At 49.1% G+C, this 26,484-nt stretch overlaps 1 protein-coding gene across 1 annotated transcript in view; it reads left to right on the top strand.

Annotated features, from left to right (window-relative positions):
- Positions 1-2,730: 2,730 nt before the first annotated feature.
- Positions 2,731-26,484, top strand: part of LOC129697694 (TOG array regulator of axonemal microtubules protein 2-like) — a 28,521-nt gene continuing 4,767 nt past the window's right edge. The window contains exons 1-7 of the mRNA XM_055636400.1: positions 2,731-2,935; positions 7,141-7,376; positions 9,360-9,518; positions 10,265-10,382; positions 11,121-11,221; positions 15,580-15,778; positions 22,545-22,761. Coding sequence (XP_055492375.1) covers positions 2,834-2,935; positions 7,141-7,376; positions 9,360-9,518; positions 10,265-10,382; positions 11,121-11,221; positions 15,580-15,778; positions 22,545-22,761 — 1,132 coding nt within the window. The 5' untranslated portion in view covers positions 2,731-2,833. The remainder of the gene's footprint in view (positions 2,936-7,140; positions 7,377-9,359; positions 9,519-10,264; positions 10,383-11,120; positions 11,222-15,579; positions 15,779-22,544; positions 22,762-26,484) is intronic.

Genomic DNA, 26,484 nt, shown 5'->3' on the forward strand with positions numbered 1-26,484 from the left:
TTTCCCTCTACATCGCCAGGAGTTGCCGGCAAGCAGACGCCCCCGGTAGTCTGACGGCAGAGTCCGCTAACTCAAACGCCAATCTCAGAGTCAGCCCCCGGCCATTAGCATCTACGGTAACCGCGCCACCGAGAGCGAGGATGGATCCGTGAGCAAGGTGGACGTCGAGAACGAGATGGATGCAGAATAATGTGGGAGATGAGGCGCCAAGAACGACGGGGATGAGGTGCGGTGGGGGGTTGCCAACTTCGGTCTCTTTGCCAAACTTTGTCGGACACCAAAAAGTTACATTTGTACTGCCGTTTATACAATATAAGAATTTTCCTGTACCTGGTACATGTGACAAGAAGGTATACTGTATTCATCAGTTATTCAATTCTCCATCACCCCCTCGCCAACCACCCATCCACATCAGTCTTGAAGATGGCTTCGGCCCGAAACGTCGCCTATTTCCTTCGCTCCATAGATGCTGCTGCAACCCGCTGAGTTTCTCCGCATTTTTGTGTACCTTCAATCACACCTCTCCACACTTCCCCACCCTCTTTTTCCAGTGCCTTTCACTGCCCTCGACCTATCATGCCACTCTCTAAGAGCCTGTCTCTCTCTCCTCCACTTTTCTGGCCCTCTCTCTCCAATTTCTAACTGCTCTACAAGCCTCCACTTGAGCTTGTTCCGGGTAGAAGACATATTCACGCATAACGCCTTTAGTCCGGCCTTTCATCGCCCACATCTCAAACCTGCTCCGCCTCTCACCCCGGTCCGTTTCAAACCTCCTCCAACTCCGCAGCCCTCTCTACTCCAACCATTTTACACCCCTCACACTCATCCCTAACCCTCACTACTTGAATCTTGGGTCACTGACTCGCACAAGAAGATTCTGGGACGAGTCCCTGAGCCAAGATGTTTGTGGTTCTCTTTTCCACTGCTGCGGCTTGCCTGGCTGAATGCACCCATCATTTTTTGTGTTTCAGGTTCCTCTACTGTTGTACCGTCCCGAACAGGCAGCGGCCTCTTCAGAAAAGTTGGTGCTTCCAACTCTAGCTTCAATATTCAGTTGAATGAGTCAGAAGAGTGAAGGCGAGGAGTAGTATATTTTCCAGAAGGATTCTTCTCCTTTTATCTCCGTTCTCCTCTCCTTCCTTTCTTCTGTGCGTTCTTTCTGGTGTGCGCTTACCTCTTCTCTCTTTCTGTTCCCTCTGTTTCTTCTACGTGCTCCTTTCTTCATATCCCTTCATACATTTCCTCTCTCCCTTCCTCCTCCCTTCGTTCTTCTCCTCTCTTCTCTTCTTTCGATTTCTTCTCTCTCCTCTGGGAGGATTCTTCTTCTCCTTTTTTCTATTCCTTTCATGTTTTTCCTCCTTACTTTCTGCCAATACTTCTTCTTTTCTCTCTCTTTCATTTCACTCATACTGTTCGCTCTCACTCATTTCTCTCTGGATAGACTTGGCCCTTGTACACTGCTAGAATTAGAAGATTGAGGGGGATCTCTAACTAGACACTTACAAAATTCTTAAGGGTCTTGTACAGGTCTTGGTTCTTGGTTCTCTGGTTTTCTTGGGTCCTTCAAAAATATTCCGAAATGGCATTCTAACACTGGAGGTCGGTGAAGGTACAATTCGGTTTTCCAGCCAGAAAGGGTTATTGGGAAGAAAGATCTACTTTAAATGTAGTTGCATCTGGTTGGGTAACTATAGTTGGGTGGAGATTATTCCATGCTTTAATGTGGCGGGGGAAGAACGAATTGCTGTTCACATCTGTCTTTGTAGCTGGGATCACAAATTGGATCGAATGCCCTCGTCTGATCCTAATTGGTTTGGGTTTGGTGTCGGTCTTGTTGTCTATGTCGAGCTGACCATTTAACATTTTGTAAAAACAAGTCAAACGGTGAGCTTCACGTCTGTCTGTCTTGGAGAGGGTTCCACCTCGACCAGAGAATTCAGAACTTTGGTGAAACTCGCTTCTCTCTCATAGGTGTTAGTAACAAATCGAGCTGCCTGTCTTTAGACACGTTCGATGGAAGAAATATTTTTATTTGTGTATGGGTCCCATGCTGCAACTGCGTAGTCCAAATGAGGCCTAACGAGGGTGAAGTATAGCTTCATATAGATGCAGGAAGATTATTCCCGACGTTGGGGAAGTCCAGAACTAGGGGTCACAGTTTAAGGATAAGGGGGAAGTCTTTTTGGATCGAGATGAGGAAATGATTTTTCACACAGAGAGTGGTGAATCTGTGGAATTCTCTGCCACAGAAGGTAGTTGAGGCCAGTTCATTGGCTATATTTAAGAGGGAGTTAGATGTGGCCCTTGTGGCTAAGGGGATCAGGGGGTATGGAGAGAAGGCAGGGATGGGATACGGAGTTGGATGATCAGTCATGATCATATTGAATGGCGGTGCAGGCTCGAAGGGCCGAATGGCCTACTCCTGCACCTATTGTTTCTATGTTTCTATATAATGTATAGTGTATAACGAATAGTGTATAGCGTATAATGTATATCGTATCGCGTATAGTGTATAACGTACAGCGAATAGTGTATAACATATAGCGTATAACATATAGCGTATAACATATAGCGTATAACGTATAGCGTATGACGTATAGCATATAACACATAGCGTATAACGTATAGCGTATAGCATATAACGTATAGTGTGTATGATGTATGATATATATGTTCATTTTGTAACTTTGTCGGAGCCAGATACGCGGCGATCATTTGCGCACTTTGTACGTTCTATGCAAAACCAAGGATTGTCACTGTACTGAAATACATGTGACAATAAAATATCATTGAATGGTCATTGAATCTCGTCTGCTCCCCTCCTTCCAGGGAGATGAAGAGGAAGGGGCTGTCGAGCGTGCGTCGCTTGGCCCGTTTCCACCAGGAGATTCTCCTCACGAGGCTCCACACCGTAGCCCTGGCAGTGATGGAGGAGGTGAGTGCACCAGTGGCAGGCGGCCAACCCTGGAACCAAATCTATGCAGCATTCACCGATTCACATCAATCAATGGAGGAAGCACATGGTGAAGAGCACACAAAACTATGTATTCAAGCATTTATTCTCTCTCTCTCTCTCTCTCTCTCTCTCTCCGTCCCTCTCCCTCTCCCTCTCCCTCTCCCTCCCCCTCTCTCCCTCTCCCTCTCCGTCTCCTCTCCGTCCCCGTCCCTCTCCCTCTCCTCCGTCCCGTCTCCCCCTGAGTCTCCTCTCCCTCCCCGTCTCTGTCCCTTCTCCCCCTCCTCTCCCGGTAGTCTCCCTCTCCCCTCCCTCCTCTCTCTCCCTCCCCCTCTCTATCTCCCTCTCCCTCTCCCTCTCTCTCCCTCTCCCTCTCTCCTCTCCCTCTCCCTCTCCCTCTCCCCCTCTCCTCCTATCCCTCTCCTCCTTACCTCTCCTCCTTACCCTCTCCCTCCCCCTCCTCCCTTTCCAAGGAGCAAATAAGTGCATCTAATATCACAGACTAGATAAGGACAGCAAGATTGAATTAGAGAAGGCACAGAGTGCTGGAGTAACTCAGCGGGTCAGGCAGCATCTGTGGAGAACATGGATAGGTGACGTTTCACAGAGTGCTGGAGTAACTCAGTGGGTCAGGCAGCATCTGTGGAGAACATGGATAGGTGACGTTTCACAGAGTGCTGGAGTAACTCAGCGGGTCAAGCAGCATCTGTGGCAAAAATGGATAGGAGACGTTTCACAGAGTGCTGGAGTCACTCAGTGGGTCAGGCAGCATCTGTGGAGAACATGGATAGGTGACGTTTCAGGTCAGGACTCTTCGTCAGTTTTACACACTGTGGTGGCGGTTTTTACAACTTGTCAAATTTCAACCTTCGATAGCCACTAATTTGTCGGGGATGATTAGAAAAGTACTCACGCACTCCCCGACACATTTGAAACATGAAAGATGAAGCTGCCAGAAGTAGTCTCTTGATGAATGACTTCTTTATTGTAGTATTGTAATAACTCATAACTTTCCCTTCTTAATCGTCATTCCATTCACGTCATATATATCATAACAACGTCTTCTTGTAGAAATACTTCGTCTGACAACCTATATATGTCCCGATCATGCTCGTGGTCGCGATAGAAAACTATTTCAAACCCATGGCCCGACATCAAACTGAAACTAATCATCTGACTTCTCCAATTTCAGGTAGTCCCTGCTTTCTCCCTCCTTCCCCTCCCCTTCCCAGCTCTCCCACTGCCCACAGTCTCTGCCCCTTCCTTTCTCCTTCCCGCCCCCAACAAATCAGTCTGAAGAAGGGTCTCGACCCGAAACGTCGCCTATTCCTTCGCTGCATAGATGCTGCCTCACCCTCTGAGTTTCTCCAGCATTTCTGTCTACCTTCGATTTTTCCAGCATCTGCAGTTCCTTCTTAAACTAATCATCTGAGAGTCTGCGCCAGAATCATCTAGCCAAACACACACCCCAGACTGTGTATAAAATCCCACCCACATTAACACAGACAGATAATAACTAAAGGTAACTATGCATGACTATAATAAAATTACTTAAGCTTAATGGCTTCAACACACATACTACACACTGAAACAATGGTTCCCGTAGCAGACTAATTCAGCATTAGACAATAGACAATAGGTGCAGGAGTAGGCCATTCGGCCCTTCGAGCCAGCACCGCCATTCAATGTGATCATGGCTGATCATCCACAATCAGTACCCCGTTCCTGCCTTCTCCCCATATCCCTTGACTCCGCTATTTTTAAGGGCTCTATCTAACTCTCTCTTGAAAGCATCCAGAGAACCGGCCTCCACCGCCCTCTGAGGCAGAGAATTCCACAGACTCACCGCTCTCTGTGAGAAAAAGTGTTTCCTTGTCTCCGTTCTAAATGGCTTACTCCTTATTCTTAAACTGTGGCCCCTGGTTCTGGACTCCCCCAACATCGGGAACATGTTTCCTGCCTCTAGCGTGTCCAAGCCCTTAACAATCTTATATGTTTCAATAAGATCTCCTCTCATCCTTCTAAACTCCAGAGTGTACAAGCCCAGCTGCTCCATTCTCTCAGCATATGACAGTCCTGCCATCCCGGGAATTAACCTGGTGAACCTACGCTGCACTCCCTCAATAGCAAGAATGTCCTTCCTCAAATTAGGGGACCAAAACTGCACACAATACTCCAGGTGTGGTGTCACTAGGGCTCTGTACAACTGCAGAAGGACCTATTTGCTCCTATATTTGATTCCTCTTGTTATAAAGGCCAACATGCCATTCGCTTTCTTCACTGCCTGCTGTACCTGCATGCTTACTTTCATAGACTGCTGTACAAGGACCCCCAGATCCCTTTTCCCAACTTGACGCCATTTAGATAGTATCTGTGAGTTCGGTCAGCAGTGGTCAAAGGAGATTACTAACAGTGGTGAACACTGCCCGGTCCATCCAGGGTACTGACCTCCCCACCATCGATGGGATCTACAGGAGTCGCTGCCTCAAAAGGTCAGCCAGCATCATCAGAGTCCCACACCACCCTGACCACGCTTTCATTTCACCCCTGCCATCGGGAAGAATGTACAGGAGCCTGAAAACTGTAACGTCCAGGTTCAGAAGCAGCTTCTTCCCGACAGCCATCAGGTTCAGGAGCAGCGTTTTCCTTACAACCATCTGGATATTAAACACTACAACCTACAACTAGTCTCCGAAACTAAGAATGGTCTTAGTCACAAAATGCTGGAGTAACTTAGCGGGACAGGCAGCATCTCTGGAGAGAAGGAATGGGTGACGTTTTAGGGTCGAGACCCTTCTTCAGACTGAGAGTCAGGGGAGAGGGTGACGCAGATATGGATGGGTAAGGTGTGAAAATGAGACATCAAAGGGGATGTGGATCAAGGAGAGTGCAGAGTAGATCATTGTTAGCTCGGGGAAGGTGACCACGAAGCAAACAGAGATCGTCAAGTCCAGTCACATTTATTTATATGGCACATTTAAAAAACAACTCTCGTTAACCAAAGTACATTTGTTATAAGAATAGTATAAACAAACAAACTACATACATATATACATTTAGCCCTTGCTCAGTGGACGTCACGAAAGGCTTGGGAGTATAGATAAGTCTTTAGTCTTGACTTAAAGGAGTTGATGGAGGGGGCAGTTCTGATGGGAAGGGGGATGCTGTTCCACAGTCTAGGGGCTGCAACCGCAAAGGCACGGTCGCCCCTGAGCTTATGCCTAGACCGCGGGATATTCAGCAACCCCAAGTCGGCCAATCTGAGGAACCTGGAGGTGGAGTGGTGGGGTGAGAAGACTTTTAATGTAGGAGGGGGCAAGCCCATTGAGGGCTTTCTAGACATAGAGGAGGGTCTTGAAATTTATTCGGAACCGCACAGGGAGCCAGTGGAGAGAGGCCAGGATCGGGGTGATGTGGTCCCTTTTTCGGGTGCCCGTCAGGAGTCTCGCTGCGGCGTTTTGGACCAGTTGCAGGCGGGACAGGGAAGATTGGCTGATGCCAGTGTAAAGGGAGTTGCAGTAATCTAGGCGGGAGGAGATGAATGTGTGGATGATCTTTTCCAGGTCATCAAACTGGAGGAATTGTTTTATTTTAGCTATCGTCCGAAGCTGGAAGAAGCTAGCTTTTACCACGGCATTGACTTGTTTGTCAAATTTCAATGCTGAGTCAAATATCACGCCAAGGTTTTTGACGTGAGGTTTGAGTAGTGGGGTAAGGCTTCCAAGGCTGCCTGCTATCATTTTGATTGAGTCCGAGGGACTCAAGGGACAGCCAGACTGGTCGGAGAACTGGGAAGGGGGAGGGATGGAGAGAGAGGGAAAGCAAGGGCTACTTGAAGTTGGTGAAGTCAATGTTCATGCCACTGGGGTGTTAGATGCCCAAGTGAAATATGAGATGCTGTTACCCAATCGTTGCATTTGGGACTTAGGGCTTTGTTTTGTTTTGCCTTCATACTGTTTCTTTATTTCGTGAATATTGTTTGTTTGTGTTATGTTATCTATGAGTACTGTATACAAATCTATTATGCTGCTGCTGCAGGCAAGAAATTCATTGATAGACACAAAGTGCAGCATCTCTGGAGAGAAGGGAGTGGTGACGTTTCAGTTTGAGACCCTTTCGGTCCATTAAATCCTCTCTCTCTTTCTTGAAGTGCGACTCTGACGTTTTCCGTTCTCCCCCCTCCCCAGGTTAACAACTTGCGCTCCAAGGTTGCCCGCTCTGCCATCCTGACCCTTGGAGAGCTCTTCTCGCAGCTGAGGAGGAGCATGGATCAGGAGGTGGAGGAGGTGGCCAGGATCCTGCTCCACAGGACCAGCGACTCCAACGAGTTCATCCGAGCGGAGGCGGTCAAGGCGCTGTCCACCATGACGCAGAGCGCCAGCCCGTCCCGGGTGCTGAGTGCTCTCATCGCAGGCGGCTTGAAGTAAGGGAGCAGGTCAGATGGGTTCAGAGTCCTGCGCACAACCGCAGGACATGGGTCAGAGAAAGGAGAGACGAGCCCAGTCTGGTTTAATTTAGCTTGGGTTTAGTTTGGCTTGGGTTTGGGGTTGGGGTTGGGGTTGGGTTTTGGTTAGTTTGGTTTGGGTTTGGGGTTGGGTTGGGGTTTGGGGTTTGGGGTTTGGGTTGGGGTTTTGGTCTGGGGTTTTGGTTTGGGGTTTGGGGTTTTGGTCTGGGGTTTTGGTTTTGGGTTTTGGTTTGGGGTTGGGTTTGGGGTTGGGTTTGTGGTTTGGGGTTGGGTTTGGTTTTTTGGTTTTGGGGTTTGGGGTTGGTTTGGGTTTTGGGCTGTTTGGGTTTGGAGTTGGGGGTTGGGTTTGGGGTTTGGGTTGGGGTTGTGGGTTGGGTTGGGGGTTGGGTTTGGGTTTGGGGTTGGGGTGGGGTTGGGGTTTGGGGGGTTTGGGGTGGGTTTGGGGTTTGGGTTGGGGTGGGTGTTTGGTTTTGGGTTTGGGTTTTGGTTTGGGGTTTGGGTGGGGTTGGGGGTTGGGTTGGGGTTTGGGTTAGGGTTTGGGTTTGGTTTGGGGTTGGGGTTTGGTTTTGGGGTTGGTTGTGGGTTTGGGGTTGGGGTTGGGTTTTGGGGGTTGGGGTGGGGTTGGGGTTTGTGGTTTTGGGTTTTGGGGTTGTGGGGTTTTGGTTTTGGGGTTTGTGGTTTTGGTTTGGGGTTTGGGGTGGTTTGGGGTGGTTTGGGGTTGGGGTTTGGGGTTTGGGGTTTTGTTTTGGGGTTTGGTTGGTTTGGGTTTGGGGTTTTTGGTTTGGGGTTTGGGTTTGGGGTTGGGGTTGGGGTTTGGGTTGGGGGTTTGGGGTTAGGTTGGGGTTTGGGGTTGGGGTTGGGTTGGGTTTGGGTATAATTTCAGTTAAGTTTTGTTTGGGTTTCATTTGGGACAACCAAACCAATTGCCCCTTCCTTCCGGTCAACATAATAATAATAATAATAAATTTTATTTATGGGCACCTTTCAAGAGTCTCAAGGACACCTAACATAGGATGAGTTTCGAGGGATATGGGCCAAACGCGGGCAGTGTAGATGGGACATGTTGGTCAACATGTTGGCCCTAGGGCCTGTTTCCATGCTGTATGCCTCTATCACTCTATGTTGGCACGAACATTGTGGGCCAATGGGCCTGTTTCTGTGCTGTATGACTTTATGACTATGTTAGACAATAGCCAATAGACAATAGACAATAGGTGCAGGAGGAGGCCATTCGGCCCTTCGAGCCAGCACCGCCATTCAATGTGATCATGGCTGATCATCCCCAATCAGTACCCTGTTCCTGCCTTCTCCCCATATCCCCTAACTCCGCTATTTTTAAGACCCTATCTAGCTCTCTCTTGAAAGTATCCAGAGAACCTGCCTCCACCGCCCTCTGAGGCAGAGAATACCACAGACTCACCACTCTCTGTGAGAAAAAGTGTTTCCTCATCTTCGTTCTAAATGGCTTACTCCTTATTAGAAACATAGACATAGAAAAAATAGTTGCAGGAGTAGGCTATTCGGCCCGTCCAGCCTGCACCGCCATTCGATATGATCACGGCTGATCATCCAACTCAGTATCCCATCCCTGCCTTCTCTCCATACCCCCTGATCCCTTTAGCCACAAGGGCCACATCTAACTCCCTCTTAAATATAGCCAATGAACTGCCTTCTGTGGCAGAGAATGCCACAGATTCACCCCTCTCTGTGTATTCTTAAACTGTGTCCCCTGGTTCTGGACTCCCCTAACATCGGGAACATGTTTCCTGCCTCTAGCGTGTCCAAGCCCTTAACAATCGGACAAGGTGGGCTGAAGGGCCCGTTTCCACATTGTATGGCTATGTGTTGGCAGGGACATGGTGGGCCAAAGGGCCTGATTCTGTGCGGTACTGTTCTACATTCTACGTTAACCATCTTGCCCGTCTCTCTCTCCCTGCCCAGTCACCGTAACTCCACGGTTCGGAAGTGCGCGGCTGAGAACCTCGTGCTGGTGGTAGACCACGTGGGAGTGGACAGGCTGCTGTCCGGGAGGAGGGACCTCGTGGACCAGGTCGTGCAGTCCGCCGTTAAGTTCTCCCAGGACGGGAACCAGGAGACAAGGTGCCAGCAGATGCCGGGGGCAACCCAGTGAGGTGGACTGGCGTGGGGGCTAGGGAGGCAGGGTGATGGTGACGAGCACACACTGGGGGGAGCAAATGTTAGATGGGTCTGCTCGCCAGAGTCCTGAATCCTGACTCGCAATGATCACGGTGGCCCAGTGGTAGAGTCGCTGCCTCACAGCGCCAGAGACCCCAGTTCGATCCCGACCACGGGTGCTGTCCGTATGGAGTTTGCATGTTCTCCCCGTGGACAGTGTGGGTTTTCTCCGGGTGCTCCGGTTTCCTCCCACACTCCGAGCACCTGTAGGTTTGTAGGTTGATTGACTTCTGTAAATTCCCACTAGTTTGTAGGATAAAACTAGCGTATGTGCGATCGTTGGTCGGCATGGACTCGGTGGGCCGAAGGGCCTGTTTTTTTTTCACACTGTGTCTCTGAACTAAATTGCAGAATTGAAGAGGCCATTCAGCCCACTGAATCCAGTCTGGTTCCCTGTTACAGCAATCCAACTGACTTCCCGCTCCTCACCATAACCCTTCTTTCCTCCCAGATATCCGACAATCTTTTGGCTTGGTTGCAGCCAAACGCTCTGCTCTGCTCTGCAAAAGACCGTGTTAAATAGAATTGTACTCTCAGCTCCCTATTCCGCCAACCTGTGATCACCTTTCACCACAGCATGCAAAATAAACCCTTGCACATTCCTCAGTACATGCGGCAATAATAAGCCTAAAGCCTTGTTGTCTTATTAGGTTCTACGGGAAGAAGGTGCTGAACATGTTGGTGTTCCACGAGGAGTTTGGGAGATATCAGGACCGCTCTCTCCTGTCTCAGGATGTCCACTGTATTATCTCAGCCATCAAACAGAGGGTGAGTCTTGTCCCCTCAACCGCTGAACTAACGCTGAGTTTCTACATGATTCAGTCCTAGAGGGCACTTCGATACAAGAGATGAGAAAAACCGAGATGAGAAGAACTTTTTTCACACAGAGAGTGGTGAATCTCTGGAACTCTCTGCCACAGAGGGTAGTTGAGGACAGTTCATTGGCTATATTTAAGAGGGAGTTAGATGTGGCCCTTGTGGCTAAGGGGATCAGGGGGTATGGAGAGAAGGCAGGTATGGGATACTGAGTTGGATGATCAGCCATGATCATATTGAATGGCGGTGCAGGCTCGAAGGGCCGAATGGCCTACTCCTGCACCTAATTTTTATGTTTCTATGTTTCTATGTAAGAGGGACATGTGCCAAATGCAGGTTGGTAGGACCAGCCAGATGGGGTATCTTGGTCTACATCGACAGGTTGGGCCGAAGGGCCTGTTTCCATGCTGAATGACTGTGGCTCTATGGCCCTATACTCCAAAGACGTACAGGTTTGTAGGTTATTTGGCGTGATATCATTGTAATTTGTCCTTGGTGTGTGTGGGATATTGTTAGTGTGTGGGGATCGCTGGGCAGTGCGGACTCAGTTGGCCAAAGGGCCTGTTTCCGCGCTGCATCTTTGAACTAAACTAAACTAATCAATGAAGGAATCGACCACTCTCATTCAGATTTTATTGAGATTGGGAAGCACAAAATAATAAAATGTTGAACGTTTTTGTTGTCATTCAGGGCCTTCAAGATGCTTCTTTGGAACTGCTCTCTCCAAAGGATGGAAGGTCAAGGGTGAACAGCTCGTCAAATGCTCAGGAGGATGTACTTACCACAGGAAGGTGACTGACAATTTTATCCTGGACCACGCATCTTGTATTGGTGTAATGTGACTTGCTGTCTGTAAGGAGTTTACACGTTCTCCCTGTGACCGCCTGCATTGTAAAATGTCTTCTTGTAGAGGCTCCTGTGGGCAGTCAAAATATGTTGGAAGGAACTGCGGATGCTGGTTTGCACCAAAGTTATACACAAAATGCTGGAGTAACTCAGCGGTACAGGCAGCATCTCTGGAGAGAAGGAATGGGTGACTTTCTGAAGAAGGGTCTCGACCCGAAACGTCACCCATTCCTTCTCTCCAGAGACGCTGCCTGTCCCGCTGAGTTACTCCAGCTTTTTCTGTCTATCTTCAGTGTAAACCAGCATCTGCCGTTCCTTTCTAAACACTGGCTTTCTGTCATCTCTCCTCACCACTTCTCCTGTATACCAGAGCGACAAGAGACTGCAGATGCTGGAATTCTGAGCATAGATACATAGATACATAGACAATGGGTGCAGGAGTAGGCCATTCGGCCCTTCGAGCCAGCACCGCCATTCAATCTGATCATGGCTGATCATCCAACACAGTATCCCGTACCTGCCTTCTCTCCATACCCCCTGATCCCTTTAGCCACAAGGGCCACATCTAACTCACCCTTAAATATAGCCAATGAACTGGCCTCAACTATAACCATATAACATATAACAATTACAGCACGGAAACAGGCCATCTCGGCCCTACAAGTCCGTGCCGAACAACTTTTTTTTCCCTTAGTCCCACCTGCCTGCATTCATACCATAACCCTCCATTCCCTTCTCATCCATATGCCTATCCAATTTATTTTTAAATGATACCAACGAACCTGCCTCCACCACTTCCACTGGAAGCTCATTCCACACCGCCACCACTCTCTGAGTAAAGAAGTTCCCCCTCATGTTACCCCTAAACTTCTGTCCCTTAATTCTGAAGTCATGTCCTCTTGTTTGAATCTTCCCTATTCCCAAAGGGAAAAGCTTGTCCACATCAACTCTGTCTATCCCTCTCATCATTTTAAAGACCAGAACTACCCTCTGTGGCAGAGAATTCCACAGATTCACCACTCTCTGTGTGAAAAATGTTTTTCTCATCTCGGTCTTAAAGGATTTCCCCCTTATCCTTAAGCTGTGACCCCTTGTCCTGGACTTCCCCAACATTGGGAACAATCTTCCTGCATCTAGCCTGTCCAACCCCTTGAGAATTTTGTAACAAGTTGCTGTCCTTCTTCTTCTTGTGAATGAAACATAAATAAACCAAAGGAATAGTTAGATCTGGTGCCGGGTGGGTGTTGAGCAGCCAGGTTGTTGTCTCTGTTGGGGTCAATGTCTGCCAGGCCCTGACACAGCTCCATTTGGTAGGTGGTAGAGCAGGCACCCAGAGACGACATGGTTGGCTGTCTGTTGTTCTGCTCCACATTCACAGGCTGGGCTCTGGCGGAGGGAGTCCCCATCTCCACGTGCTGGCATTGAAACACCCAACTCCAGCACCAGGAGCTTCACCCATGCTCCTCTGGGGAGGCCAGACCCTGGACAGCTTTTGTCCCATTTGGCTGGGTGGATGGATGCTAGGAGTTGTTTTCCATGTGGAGCAAAGGGGTGACGGGACTTCAGTCGGGGTGGCCACTGCTCTCTGCTGATAGCCTGATGGAGGAGGTGTTGTGGGTCCACGGTAGGCGGTGCGACTCTCGTCAGCAGCGGCCTCTGCAGCCCGTCTGCGTTTTTATTATTTTTTGTCTATGTTTTTATGTAGTTTTTGTTATTTTTTGTTGGGGTGTGTGTGTGTGGGGGGTGGGGGTGGGCTGGGTGGTTGGGGGTAACTTTTAATCTCTCCCTGCACGGGAGACCCGACCTTTTCTTTGTCGGGTCTCCGTTGTCGTTGGGGCTGCAACGTGGAGCGGCCTCCAACAGGAAGACCGGGGGCTCTGGTGCCGACTACTCACCTCACCGTCGCGGAGCTGGCCGAGTCCGGAGCGGGTGGAGCGGTGGTGGCTGCTGAGCGCTGCTGCGGCCCAACCTCTGGAGATTCGGAGGCTGCAACTGCGGGTCTGGCGGACGGCGGCACCGGGAGCCCGCGGGTCCCGGGAGGGAGACCGCTTTTCAGGGCTCCCGCAACGGCGACTTCTCCCGCCCGAGTTGCGGGGTCGAAGAGCTCCTGGAGCGGGGCCTTACAGCACCGCCCCGCGCGGCTTGGAATGGCCGCGGGACTCTGCGAGCGCACGTCGGGGGCTCTAACACCAAGACACCCGGTGTGCGACCTTGCACCACCCGGCGTGGCTTTAATGGCCGCGGGACAATCGCCATCGCCAGCCGGGGGCTTTGACTTTGACTCTGACATCGGGGGGGGGAGAGTGCAGTGGAGAGATAAGTTTTTTTTGGCCTTCCATCACAGCGATGTGATGGATGTTTATGTAAATTATGTTGCGTCTTGGGTCTATTTGTTTGTAATGTATGGCTGCAGAAACGTCATTTCGTTTGGACCTTAAGGGGTCCAAATGACAAATAAATTGTATCTTGATCTTGGCACGTTGAGATAGTGCCAGAGTTGCTGCTTGTCTTCTGATCCCTGCAGGCGGAATGCCGGCAAGTATAGAGAGCTGCTCGACTGGGAGTAGGTTAAAGGCACCCAGTGATGGTTCGCAAGGTGCTGTTCAGGCTCGTGTCCACCAGGCTAGTGTGTCTACTGCTACTCATGGGTCAGGCAGCATCTGTGCAGGGAAATTGACAGACAATGTTTGGGTCGAAACCCACCTTTGGACTCCAGTGAAGAAATGGGTAACGTTCTGAAGAGGGTCCCGACCCGAACCGTCACCCATTCCTTCTCTCCAGAGATCCTGCCTGAGCCGCAGAGTTACTGCCTTTTGTGATCTTCCATGTAGCTGGATCAGTTCCACCCCATTGTAATCCAGGTAAGGAATGGGAAGGTGACATTCCGCAGTATCCAGGCCTGGATCCTAGATGCCCGGTGCCATTCCCCTCCGCAGATGCTGCCTGACCCATTGAGTTCCTCCAGCACGGAGCCAGGTACCTGTGGTCCATCCTGACTACGGGCGCTGTCTGTACCTGTTTGTACATTCTCCCCGTGACCTGCGTGGGTTTTCTCTGGGTCTTCCACATTCCTGCCACACTCCAAAGACGTATAGGTTTGTAGGCTAATTGGCTTTGATTAAAATTATAAATTACCCCTATTGTGTGTAGGATAGTATTAGTGTACAGGGTGATCACCGGACTGTGCTGGATCTCTAAACTAAACTAAACTGAACTAAACAAACATCCTAAAGACGTGCGGGCTTGTTGGTTAATTGGCCTCTGTAAATTTCCCCCTAGTGTGTAGGGAGTTAATGCAAAGTAGGGATAGCATAGAACCAGTGTGAACGGGTGATCGCTGGTCGACGTGGACCTGGTGGACCAAGGGGTCTGTTTCCATGTCGTAGCGTCTAAACTGTGACCACGTGCGTTTTCTCTGGGTGCTCCGGTTTCCTCCCACATTCCAAATACGTACAGGTTTGTGGGTTAATTGGCTTCTGTTAGTTGTCCCTGGTGCAGGGTAGAACTAGTGTGCGGGGGGGTTGCTGTTCGGCGGGATCTCAGCAGGCCAAAGGTACTATTTCCATGCTGCATCTATGAAAACCTAACTGAAACTAAACAAAAAAACCTTGGCCTTGGTTCCTAGACATTGTGGGCCGAAGGGCCTGTTCTTGTACTGTACTGTTCATTGGTCTGCTTTCATTATCCCACTTTTACATCCATTCCCTACACACTAGGGGCAATTTACGGAGGCCAATTAACCTACAAACCCACAGGTTTTGGAGTATTGTCAGCAGTTTTGGGCCCCATGTTGGGGGAAGGATGTGCTGGCTCTGGAGAGGGTCCAGAGGAGGTTTCGAAGAATGATCCCAGGAATGAGTGGGTTAACCCATGATGAGCGTTTGACAGCACTGGGCCTGTACTCGCTGGAGTTTTGAAAAATGAGGGGGGACCTCATTGAAGCTTACCGAATAGTGAAAGACCTGGATGTGGAGAGGATGTTACCACGAGTGGGAGAGTCTAGGACTAGAGGGCACAGCCTCAGAATAAAAGGATGTTCCTTTAAAATGGAGATGAGGAGAAATGTCTTTAGTCAGAGGGTGGTGAATCTGTGGAATTCATTGCCACAGAAGGCTGTGGAGGCCAAGGCAGAGATAGATAGATTCTTGATTAGTGCGGGTGTCAGGGGTTATGGGGAGAAGGCAGGAGAATGGGGTTAGGAGGGAGAGATAGATCAGCCATGATTGAATGGTGGTGTAGGCTTGTTGGGCCAAATGGCCCAATCCTGCAGCTGTAACATGTGATGATATGCTTCTGTCTGCAGGGCAGAGCAGGACAGCCCACGGCAGCCGAGGCTGGTGCCCCAGCAGCCCAGCGTACGGAGCGCAGAGGCGGTGGAGCAGGTGAAGCAGCTGAACAAGATGCTGACAGCTAAGGAGTTCCAGGAGAGGATGCGTGGCATTACCCAGCTGCTGCAGCTGTGTGACGGCAACCCAAGGTTGCTCACCTCCAATATAGTGGACGTAAGTCTGCACACTGTCTAGTTCCATGTCATTGGAGGGCGGTCACGGTGGCACAGCGGTAGTGTTGCTGCCTTACAGCGAATGCAGCATCGGAGACCCGGGTTCCATCCCGACTACGGGCGCTGTCTGTACGGAGTTTGCACGTTCTCCCCGTGACCTGCAGGGTTTTCTCCGAGATCTTCGGTTTCCTCCCACACTCCAAAGACGTACAGGTTTGTAGGTTAAATGGCTTGGTAAGTGTATACATTGTCCCTAGTGTGTAGGATAGTGTTAATATAGAAAATAGGTTCAGGAGGAGCCCATTCAGCCCTTCGAACCAGCTGTGTTCATGGCTGATCATCCAGAATCAATAACCCGTGCCTGCCTTCTCCCCACAGCCCTTGATTCCACTAGCCCCTAGAGCTCTGTCTAACTCTCTCTTAAATCTATCCAGTGCCCTCTGTGGCAGGGAATTCCACAAATATGCGGGGATCGCTGGTCGGTGCGGACTCGGTGGGCCGAAGGGCCTGTTTCCAGGCTGTATCTTGAAACTAAACTAAACTACAATACAATACAATTCAATTTATTTGTCATTTGGACCCCTTGAGGTCCAAACGAAATGCCGTTTCTGCAGCCATACATTACAAACAAATAGGCCCAAGACACAACATAATTTACATAAACATCCATCACATCGCTGTGATGGAAGGCAAAAAAAACTTATCTCTCCACTGCACTCTCCCCCCCCCCCGATGTCAGAGTCAAAGTCAAAGCCCCCGGCTGGCGATGGCGATTGTCCCGCGGCCATTAAAGCCACGCCGGGTGATGCAAGGTCGCACACCGGGTCTTGGTGTTAGAGCCCCCGGCCATTCCAAGCCGCGCGGGGCGGTGATGTCAGGCCCCGCTCCAGGAGCTCTTCAACCCCGCAACTCGGGCGGGAGAAGTCGCCGTTGCAGGAGCCCTGAAAAGCGGTCTCCCAGTAGGGACCCGCGAGCTCCCGGTGCCGCCGTCCGCCAGACCCACAGTTGCAGCCTCCGAATCGCCGAAGGTCGGGTGGCAGCAGCGCACCACCACCGCTCCGGACTCGGCCAGACCCATGATGGTGAGTAGTCAGCAGCTCGTTCCTGTTGGAGGCCGCTCCACGTTGCAGCCCCAACGACACGGAGACCCGACAAAGAAAAGGTCGGGTCTCCCGTGCAGAGGAAAGATTTTAAACGTTACACCCTCCCCCCCACCCCCCCCACCCCCCCACACACAGCCCCGACAAAAAAAATAACAAAAAAACTACATAAAAACGAGACAAAAAATAATAAAAACACAGACGGACTGCAGAGGCCGCTGCTGACGAGAGTCGCGCCGCCCAACACCCCTTCCCACTAATAGGAACTGCAATGCTGCTTTATACCAAAGATAGATACAAAATGGAGAAGATCCCGACCTAAAATGTTCCCTTTTACATGTTCTCCACAGATGCTGCCTGACCCGCTGAGTTACTCCAGCACTTTACATTAGACATTAGACTTTAAACACTTTATTGATACAGTGTGGAAAAAGGCCCTTTGGCCCACTAAGTCCACGCCGACCAGCGATCACCCCTGTACACTATCCCTATCCCACACACTAGGGACAATTACAATTTTTTTTTTAAGCCAATCATCCTACACGTCTTTGTAGTGTTGGAGGAAACCGGAGCACCCAGAGTAAAAACCCCAGGTAGGTCAAGGGGAGAACATACAAACTCCACACAGACAGCACCCGTAGTCAGGATCGAACCCAAGTCTCTGGTGCTGTGAGGCAGCAACTCTACCGCTGCGCCACCGTGCTGCCCCAATCCACGCACTCCAGAGATTGTGCCTGACCCCCTGAGTTACTCCAGCGCCTGGCCTCCTGTACTGTGACCCTGTCGTTGATAGCAGGCGAGGGCAGTCCATGGCGGTAGAGTTGCTGCCTCACAGCGAATGCAGCGCCGGAGCCCCGGGTTCCATCTACGGGCGCTGTCTGTACGGAGTTTGCACGTTCTCCCCGTGACTGCGTGGGTTTTCTCCGAGATCTTCGGTTTCCTCCCACATTCCAAAGACGTGCAGGTTTGTAGGTTAATTGGCTTAGTAAATGTTAAAATAGTCTCTAGTATAGTGTTAATATGCGGGTATCGCTGGTCGGAGCGGGCCCGGTGGGCTGAAGGGCCTGTTTCCGCGCTGTATCTCTAAAACTAAAACACAAGTTGTTTACAAAGAAACATAGAAAATCGGTGTAGGAGTAGGCCATTCGGCCCTCTGAGCCAGCACCGTCATTCAATATGATCATGAAAATTTAACCTTTCCAATTCTCATTTTTTTCGCTATCTCCAAATTAGCACTACGTTAAAGACCAAATTGCAAATTTTCAAACCATGCCTGACAGTTGCCCACTATATGAGCTCCTGCAGCTTCCTCCAGACTCCAAACATCTAATATCTCACTTTGTGAGTCTATTCACCACCTCTGTATCCACTACCCATCTGAAAGAAGCCTGGTCTACTGAGCTGAATTTCGAGGTGTCTGACGACATTTGGAATGAAGGTCTGACCAGAATCCAAACTTGTTCGATCAATGTCAGGTATAAACTGATTCAGTTTAAAGTCATCCACAGACTCCATTACTCAAAGACCAAATTACATCGAATCTACCCTGCTATTTCTCCATTATGTGACAGATGCAAAAGTGCAGATGGTTCCTTAACACTATTTTCTGGCTCTGTCCTCATATACAAAGATACTGGTCTGAAATATTTAAGTGGTTTTCTGGGGTCTATGGAAAAGATATTCTCCCTGATCCAGAACTGGCACTTTTTGGATGTTCAGAGACTGCTTTGTACTTCACGTCTGAAGAACAACAAGCACTGATGCTTGGTATGGTGGCAGCCAAGAAAATGATCCTAACAGACTGGAAATCATCTACACCTCCCTGCTTCGAAAAATGGCTCAATGAAATGATAATAATCATACAGATGGAAAGGATACGCTTCTACAACTCCAAGGTACCAAACAACTTTTTAAGTGTTTGGGGACCATTTATCAACCATCTCAAAGTCCAATAATTTCATAATTTCATATTATCTGCAGTGATGTAGTCCTGTGACCTTTACTTCTGCTTTTGCAATGCATGACTGTGTAGCACCATGTGGATTGTACCAATACTGTGATGTCTGGCGGCTTTGTTTTATTATTATTGCTTTATTTTCTTTCTCTTTTTTTGTTTTGTTCTGTCTTGTTAAAAAATTGTATGAAATATTAAAATTATTTAATTAAAAAAAAAATATATGATCATGGCTGATCATCCGCAATCAGTACCCCGTTTCTGCTTTTTCCCCATATCCATTGATTCCGTTAGCCCTAAGAGCTAAATCTAACTCTCTCTTGAAAGCACCCAGTGAATTGGCTGGATGAGGCAGAGAATTCCACAGATTCACAACTCTCTGGGCGAAAACGTTTTTCCTCTTCTCACTTTAATATGCCACTGACAAACTCCAGCTGTCCAAATGTTTGCGGTCAGATAGCAGAAAGCACGCCGAACTGTGGAGGAATGATCTACACACTGTACTCCAAGAAGAATAAGCTGTCCAGCAGAGATAGAGAGACTGGAGCAGAGGGACGGCACTGGGCCTGTACTGACTGGAGTTTCAGATTAGAGGGGGGGACACATTGAAACTTACCGAATAGTGGAAGGCCTGGATAGAGTGGATGTGGAGAGGATGTTTCCACTAGTGGGAGAGTCTAGGACCAGAGGTCATCGCCTCAGAATTGAAGGACCTTCCTTTAGGGAGGAGATGCGGAGGATTTTCTTTAGTCAGACGGTGGTGAATCTGTGCCATAGAGGGCTGTGGAGGCCAAGTCAATGGATATTGGTAAGGCAGAGATAGATAGATTCTTGATCAGTACAGGTGCCAGGGGTTATGGGGAGAGGAGGGAGAGATAGATCAGCCGTGATTGAATGGCGGAGTAGACTTGATGGGCCGAATGGCCTAATTCTGCTCCTATCACTTATGGCCTGGGTTTATCGGTGGCGATTGTTTTCCTTCCCGTGGGCAGTTTTGCCTGCGATGAACCTGCTAGGGGCCCAGGCATTGGTTTTCTTTACTAGTCCCCACAGATGGAGTGGGAAACTCCGTGCAGCCACTGTAAAGGGCGTGTGGGGAAGGATAGCTGCCCTAGATCCTGCCTCACTGGACACTCGCTCAGCATTGGAACAATAATCACAATGGAGCAAGTAATTTAACAGTAGTTCACAAATTAACTTTGCTCTTGAAACATCCTCATAAAATGGCAGATAGACACAAAATGCTGGAGTAACTCAGCGGGTCAGGCAGCATCTAAATGGCGTCAAGTTGGGAAAAGGGGAAGTACAACGGGATCTGGGGGTCCTAGTATATCAGTCTATGAAAGTAAGCAGGAGAAACTCAGCGGGTGCAGCAGCATCTATGGAGCGAAGGAAATAGGCAACGTTTCGGGCCGAAACCCTTCTTCAGCCCGAAACGTTGCCTATTTCCTTCGCTCCATAGATGCTGCTGCACCCGTTGAGTTTCTCCAGCTTTTTTGTGTACCTTCGATTCTCCAGCATCTGCAGTTCCTTCTTAAACACTATGAAAGTAAGCATGCAGGTACAGCAGGCAGTGAAGAAAGCAAATGGTATGTTGGCCTTTATAACAAGAGGAATCAAATATAGGAGCAAAGAGGTCCTTCTGCAGTTGTACAGAGCCCTAGTGAGACCACACCTGGAGCATTGTGTGCAGTTTTGATCCCCTAATTTGAGGAAGGACATTCTTGCTATTGAGGGAGTGCAGCGTAGGTTTACAAGGTTAATTCCTGGGATGGCGGGACTGTCATATGCTGAAGAGAATGGAGCAGCTGAGCTTGTACACTCTGGAGTTTAGAAGGATGAGAGGAGATCTCATTGAAACATATAAGATTGTTAAGGGCATGGATACACTAGAGGCAGGAAACATGTTCCCGATGTTGGGGGAGTCCAGAACCAGGGGCCACAGTTTATGAATAATTAGTAAACCATTTAGAACGGAGACGAGGAAACACTTTTTCTCACAGAGAGTGGTGAGTCTGTGGAATTCTCTGCCTCAGAGGGTGGTGGAGGCAGGTTCTCTGGATGCTTTCAAGAGAGAGCTCGATAGGGCTCTTAAAAATAGTGGAGTCAGGGGATATGGGGAGAAGGCAGGAACGGGGTACTGATTGTGGATGATCAGTCATGATCACATTGAATGGCAGTGCTGGCTCGAAGGGCCAAATGGCCTACTCCTGCACCTATTGTCCATTGAGAGAAGGAATGGGTGACGTTTCGGGTCGAGACCCTTCTCCAGACTGAGAGTCGGGGGAGAGGGGAGGGAGAGATGGCTGCTGCCTTTCAGAGTGTGTCGTACACGCAAGATGCTGGCACGCATGTGCGGAAGTTAACCGTTCTGGACACTACAGTCTTTTATTAATAATTAATGGTACTGACATTTGGTGAGGGGGATGTATGAAGAGAAGGGGGGGGGGGGCACAGTGACACAGTTGCAGCCTCACAGTGCCAGAGACCCGGTTTGATCTATGGTGCTGTTGTGTATGGAGTTTGCCCGTTCTGCCCGTGACCGCCTGTGTTCCGGTTTCCTCCCACACTCCAAAGACATGCAGGTTAGTAGGTTAATTAGGCTTTGTAAATTGACCCTTGTTTAGTTTAGTTTAGAGATACAGCGCTGAAACAGGCCCTTCAGCCCACCGCACCGGGTCCACACCGACCAGCGATCCCCGCACACTAACACTATCCTACACCCACTAGAGACATTTTTTACATTTACCAAGCCAATTAATCTACAAACCTGCACGTCTTTGTAGTGTGGGAGGAAACCGAAGATCTCAGAGAAAACCCACGCAGGTCACGGGGAGAACGTACAAACTCCGTACAGACAGCGCCCGTAGTCAGGATCGAACCCGGGTCTCCGGCGCTGCATTCGCTGTAAGGCAGCAACTCTACCACTGTTCCCTAAAAAGACTGTGTAAGGAGTGGACGCAAAAGTGGGCTAACATCGAACTAGTGAGAATGGGTGATCGTTGATTGCCATAGACTTGGTGGGCCGAAGGGCCTGTTTGCACACTGTAGCTCTAAAGAAATATGCAAGGCAATTTTTTTTACTGAGGGTAGTGGGTGCCTGGAATGTGCTGTTGGGGATGGTAGTGGGGGAGGCAGATTAGTAGGTTAACCATATAACCATATAACAATGCAGCACGGAAACAGGCCATCTCGACCCTTCTAGTCCGTGCCGAACACGTATTCTCCCCTAGTCCCATATACCTGTGCTCAGACCATAACCCTCCATTCCTTTCTCGTCCATATAACTATCCAATTTATTTTTAAATGATAAAAAACGAACCTGCCTCCACCACCTTCACTGGAAGCTCATTCCACACAGCCACCACTCTCTGAGTAAAGAAGTTCCCCCTCATGTTACCCCTAAACTTCTGTCCCTTAATTCTCAAGTCATGTCCCCTTGTTTGCATCTTCCCTCCTCTCAGTGGGAAAAGCTTGTCCACGTCAACTCTGTCTATCCCGGTTAATTGGCCCTCTTGTAAAATTGCCCCCTAACGTATCGGAAGTGGACAAGAAAGTGGGGTACCATGGGACTAGTGTGATTGCTGGTCGGCACAGACTAGGTGGGCTGAAGGGCCTGTTTCCGTGCTGTAGAGATAAGGAGGGGTTTTGTAAAGGCTGGGTTTTGAGGCACGAGACTTGCGCTAGCTGATGACAGCTATTTAATGTTTCAGATCTTTGATGCCTTCATGCCGAGACTCCAGGATTCCAATAAGAAGGTGAACCAGTTTGCACTGCAGTCCTTGGCAGCCATCATCCCGGTGCTGAGGGAGGACTTACACCGAGTGCTGCACTCGATGGTCATTATAGTCACCGATAACCTCAACTCCAAGAACATGGGCATTTACACCGCGGCCACACGTGTCCTTGATACGCTGATCGAACATACAGGTAGGGCTCAGTGTGGAAACAGGCCCTTCGGCCCAACTTGCCCACACTGACCAGCATGCCCTTTCTATACTAGTCCCACCTACCTGCGTTTAACCCACATCCATCTAAGTCTTTCCTATCCATGTACCTGTTTTAAAGCCCTGTCCCACAGTACGAGTTCATTCCAAGAGCTCTCCCTGAGTTTGCCCTGATTCGAACTCGGAGATTTACGGTAATGGCCGCTCGGTTGAAAAATCTTCCCGAGTCTTCCCGAGCGTACCTGCCGTTAGCGAGTCTTCCCGAGTACCTGCCGTTAGCGTTACGAGTCGCTAAGTGTCGTCCCCGAGCTCCGACGTACCCGCTACGTACATTCTCCGTGCTTACCACGAGTTTGATTTTTTTTAAATTCGGGAGAGCTCTTGGAATGAACTCGTACCGTGGGACAGGGCTTTTAGTACCTTTTGTAGTTTAGTTTAGAGCATGGAAACAGGCCCTTCTGCCCAACTTGCCCAGGCCGACCAACATGCCCCATTTACACTAATCCCACCAGCACGCATTTGACCAATATCCCTCCAAACCTGTCCTATTTATTTACCTGTCGTAATACTATTTTTGGTTTAGATTCAGAGACACAGTTTGGAAACAGGCCCTTCGGCCCACCATTCCACACCGACCCCCCATATACTCATTTTATATACTACCTGCAAGGGACAATTTACAGAAGCCAATTCAGCTACAAACCTGCTGATCTTTTAGATGCGGAAGGAAACCGGAGCACCCGGAGAAACCCCACGCAGTCACAACTCCGTACAGATAGCATCTGTAGTTGGTGTCTGGTGCTGTAAGGCAGCAACTATTATCTAAATAGATAGTTAAGCAGACTATTATCTAAATGGTGGTCGACTAGGAAAAGGGGAGATGCAGAGAGACCTGGGTGTCATGGTACACCAGTCATTGAAAGTAGGCATGCAGGTACAGCAGGCAGTAAAGAAAGCGAATGGTATGTTAGCTTTCATAGCAAAAGGATTTGAGTATAGGAGCAGGGAGGTTCTACTGCAGTTGTACAGGGTCTTGGTGAGACCACACCTGGAGTATTGCGTACAGTTTTGGTCTCCAAATCTAAGGAAGGACATTATTGCCATAGTGGGAGTGCAGAGACGGTTCACCAGACTGATTCCGGGGATGTCCGGACTTTCATATGAAGAAAGACTGGATAGACTTGGTTTATACTCTCTAGTATTTAGGAGATTGAGAGGGGACCTTATAGAAACTTACAAAATTCTTAAGGGGTTGGACAGGCTGGATGCAGGAAGATTGCTCCCGATGTTGGGGAAGTCCAGGACAGGGGTCGCACCTTAAGGATAAGGGGGAAATCCTTTAAAACCGAGATGAGAAAAACTTTTTTCACACAGAGAGTGGTGAATCTCTGGAACTCTCTGCACAGAGGGTAGTTGAGGCCAGTTCATTGGCTATATTTAAGAGGGAGTTAGATGTGGCCCTTGTGGCTAAGGGGATCAGAGGGTATGGAGAGAAGGCAGGTACGGGATACTGAGTTGGGTGATCAGCCATGATCATATTGAATGGCGGTGCAGGCTCGAAGGGCCGAATGGCCTACTCCTGCACCTAATTTCGATGTTTCTATGTTTCTATGTGTTGCCCTACCTGCCTCACCTATCTCCTATGGCAGCTCATTCCATACATCCACCATCCACTGTGTGAAAAGGTTACCCCTCGGGTTCCTATTAAACCTTTCCCCCCTCTCCTTAAACCTATGTCCTCGGGTTCTTGATACCCCTACTCGGGACTCACGCTGATGTTGATGCCATTGCTAGGTAGGGTTTGAGTCAAACGTGGGCAGGTGGGACTAGTGTAGATGGGCCATTTGTTTAGCATGGAAAATCATATGCTTAGGGATTAAAATTCCCCATTGTCACAGTCACAATAAAAGTTCCTGACATAAGTTAGCATCAAAGTTATCCTTGCCTTCCTTGGGATCTCCTTATAATTGAACAAAAATCTTGAATCCATAATTTAAACAACGTGGAGGATTTGGAGTGGGCACAGAAGAGGTTTACCAGCAATAGAGGGTAGTAGCTACAAGGAGAGGTGGGATTCCTTAGGCTTAGGAAGTTTGGCATGTCCCCCACAACTCTCACCAACTTCTACAGATGCACCACCGAAAACATAGAAACACAGAGAATAGGTGCAGGAGGAGGCCATTTGGCCCTTCGAGCCAGAACTGCCATTCATTGCGATCATGGCTGATCGTCCCCAAACAATAATCCGTGCCTGCCTTCTCCCCATATCCCTTGATTCCACTAGCCCCTAGAGCTCTATCTAACTCTCTCTTAAATCCACCCAGTGATTTGGCCTCCACTGCCCTCTGTGGCAGGGAATTCCACAAATTCACAACTCTCTGGGTGAAAAAGTTTTCTCTCACCTCAGTCTTAAATGGCCTCCCCTTTACTCTAAGACTGTGGCCCGATAAACCATTTTATCGGGATGCATCCCAGCACGGTTTGGGAACGGCTCCATCCAAGACCACAAGAAATTACAGTGAATTGTGGACGCAGCCCAGACCATCGCACAAACCGACCTCCCTTCCATTGACTCCATCTACACCTCACGTTGCCTCGGCTAGGCCAGCAGCATCATCAAGGACCAGTCGCACCCTGGCCACCCCCTCTTCTCCCCTCTCCCATCGGGCAAGAGGTATCGAAGTGTGAAAACGCAAACCTCCAGATTCAGGGACAGTTTCTTCCCAGCTGTTATCAGGCAACTGAATCATCCTACCACAACCAGAGAGCAGTGCTGAACTACTATCTACCTCATTGGTGACCCTCGGACTATCCTTGATCAGACTTTGCTGGCTTTACCTTGCACTAAACGTTATTCCCTTATCATGTATTTACACACAGTAAATGGCTGGATTGTAATCATGTATTGTCTTTCTGCTGGCTGGTTAGCACGCAACAAAAGCTTTTCACTGTACCTCAGTACACGTGACAATAAACTAAACTGAAACTGAACCATCTTGGATTGTAATCCCTGGAGAGACCGAGGCAGAGGTGAAATCAAAGAAGTTTCTAAAATGATGAGAGGCATCGATTGGCAAGAAAGTCAGGACTTTTTTTCCCCAGGGTGGAAATGTCAAAGACAAGAAGCTTTAAGGTCAGTAGGGGAACGTTTAAAGCAGATGTGTGAGGGAAGTTATTTACACAGAGGGTGGTGGGTGCTTGGAACAGGCTGCCAGGGGTGGTGGTGGAGGCAGATATGATGGTGGCATTTAAGAGGCTTTTATGGTCTTTCATGGATATGCAGGGAATGGAGGGATATTCATTCCATTTACAGGCAAAGGAGATTAGTTTAACTTGGCATCATGTACAGCACGGACATTGTGGGCTGAAGGGCCTGTTCCTGTGCTGTACTGTTCTATGATATAGCCAGGGGCCTTCATTACCTACTGAATATATTTGCCCATTGCATGATAAGATAAAATGTAACACACCAAATACTCTGCACTCCAGATATGCTCTCGGAAAATCCTCTGTAAATCTGAATCACAACCCCTCAACATTTGTTTCTAATTCCACAAACAATAAACATTCTGGATAGACACAAAATGCTGGAGTAACTCAGTGGGACAGGCGGCATCTCTGGAGAGCAGGACTGGGGTAACGTCACCCATTCCCTCTACACAGAGATGTGCTGCCTGGTCCCCCGCTTTTAGATCCCCCCCCCCCC

This window comes from Leucoraja erinacea, chromosome 5, assembly GCF_028641065.1.
Source record: "Leucoraja erinacea ecotype New England chromosome 5, Leri_hhj_1, whole genome shotgun sequence".
NCBI lineage: Eukaryota > Metazoa > Chordata > Chondrichthyes > Rajiformes > Rajidae > Leucoraja > Leucoraja erinaceus.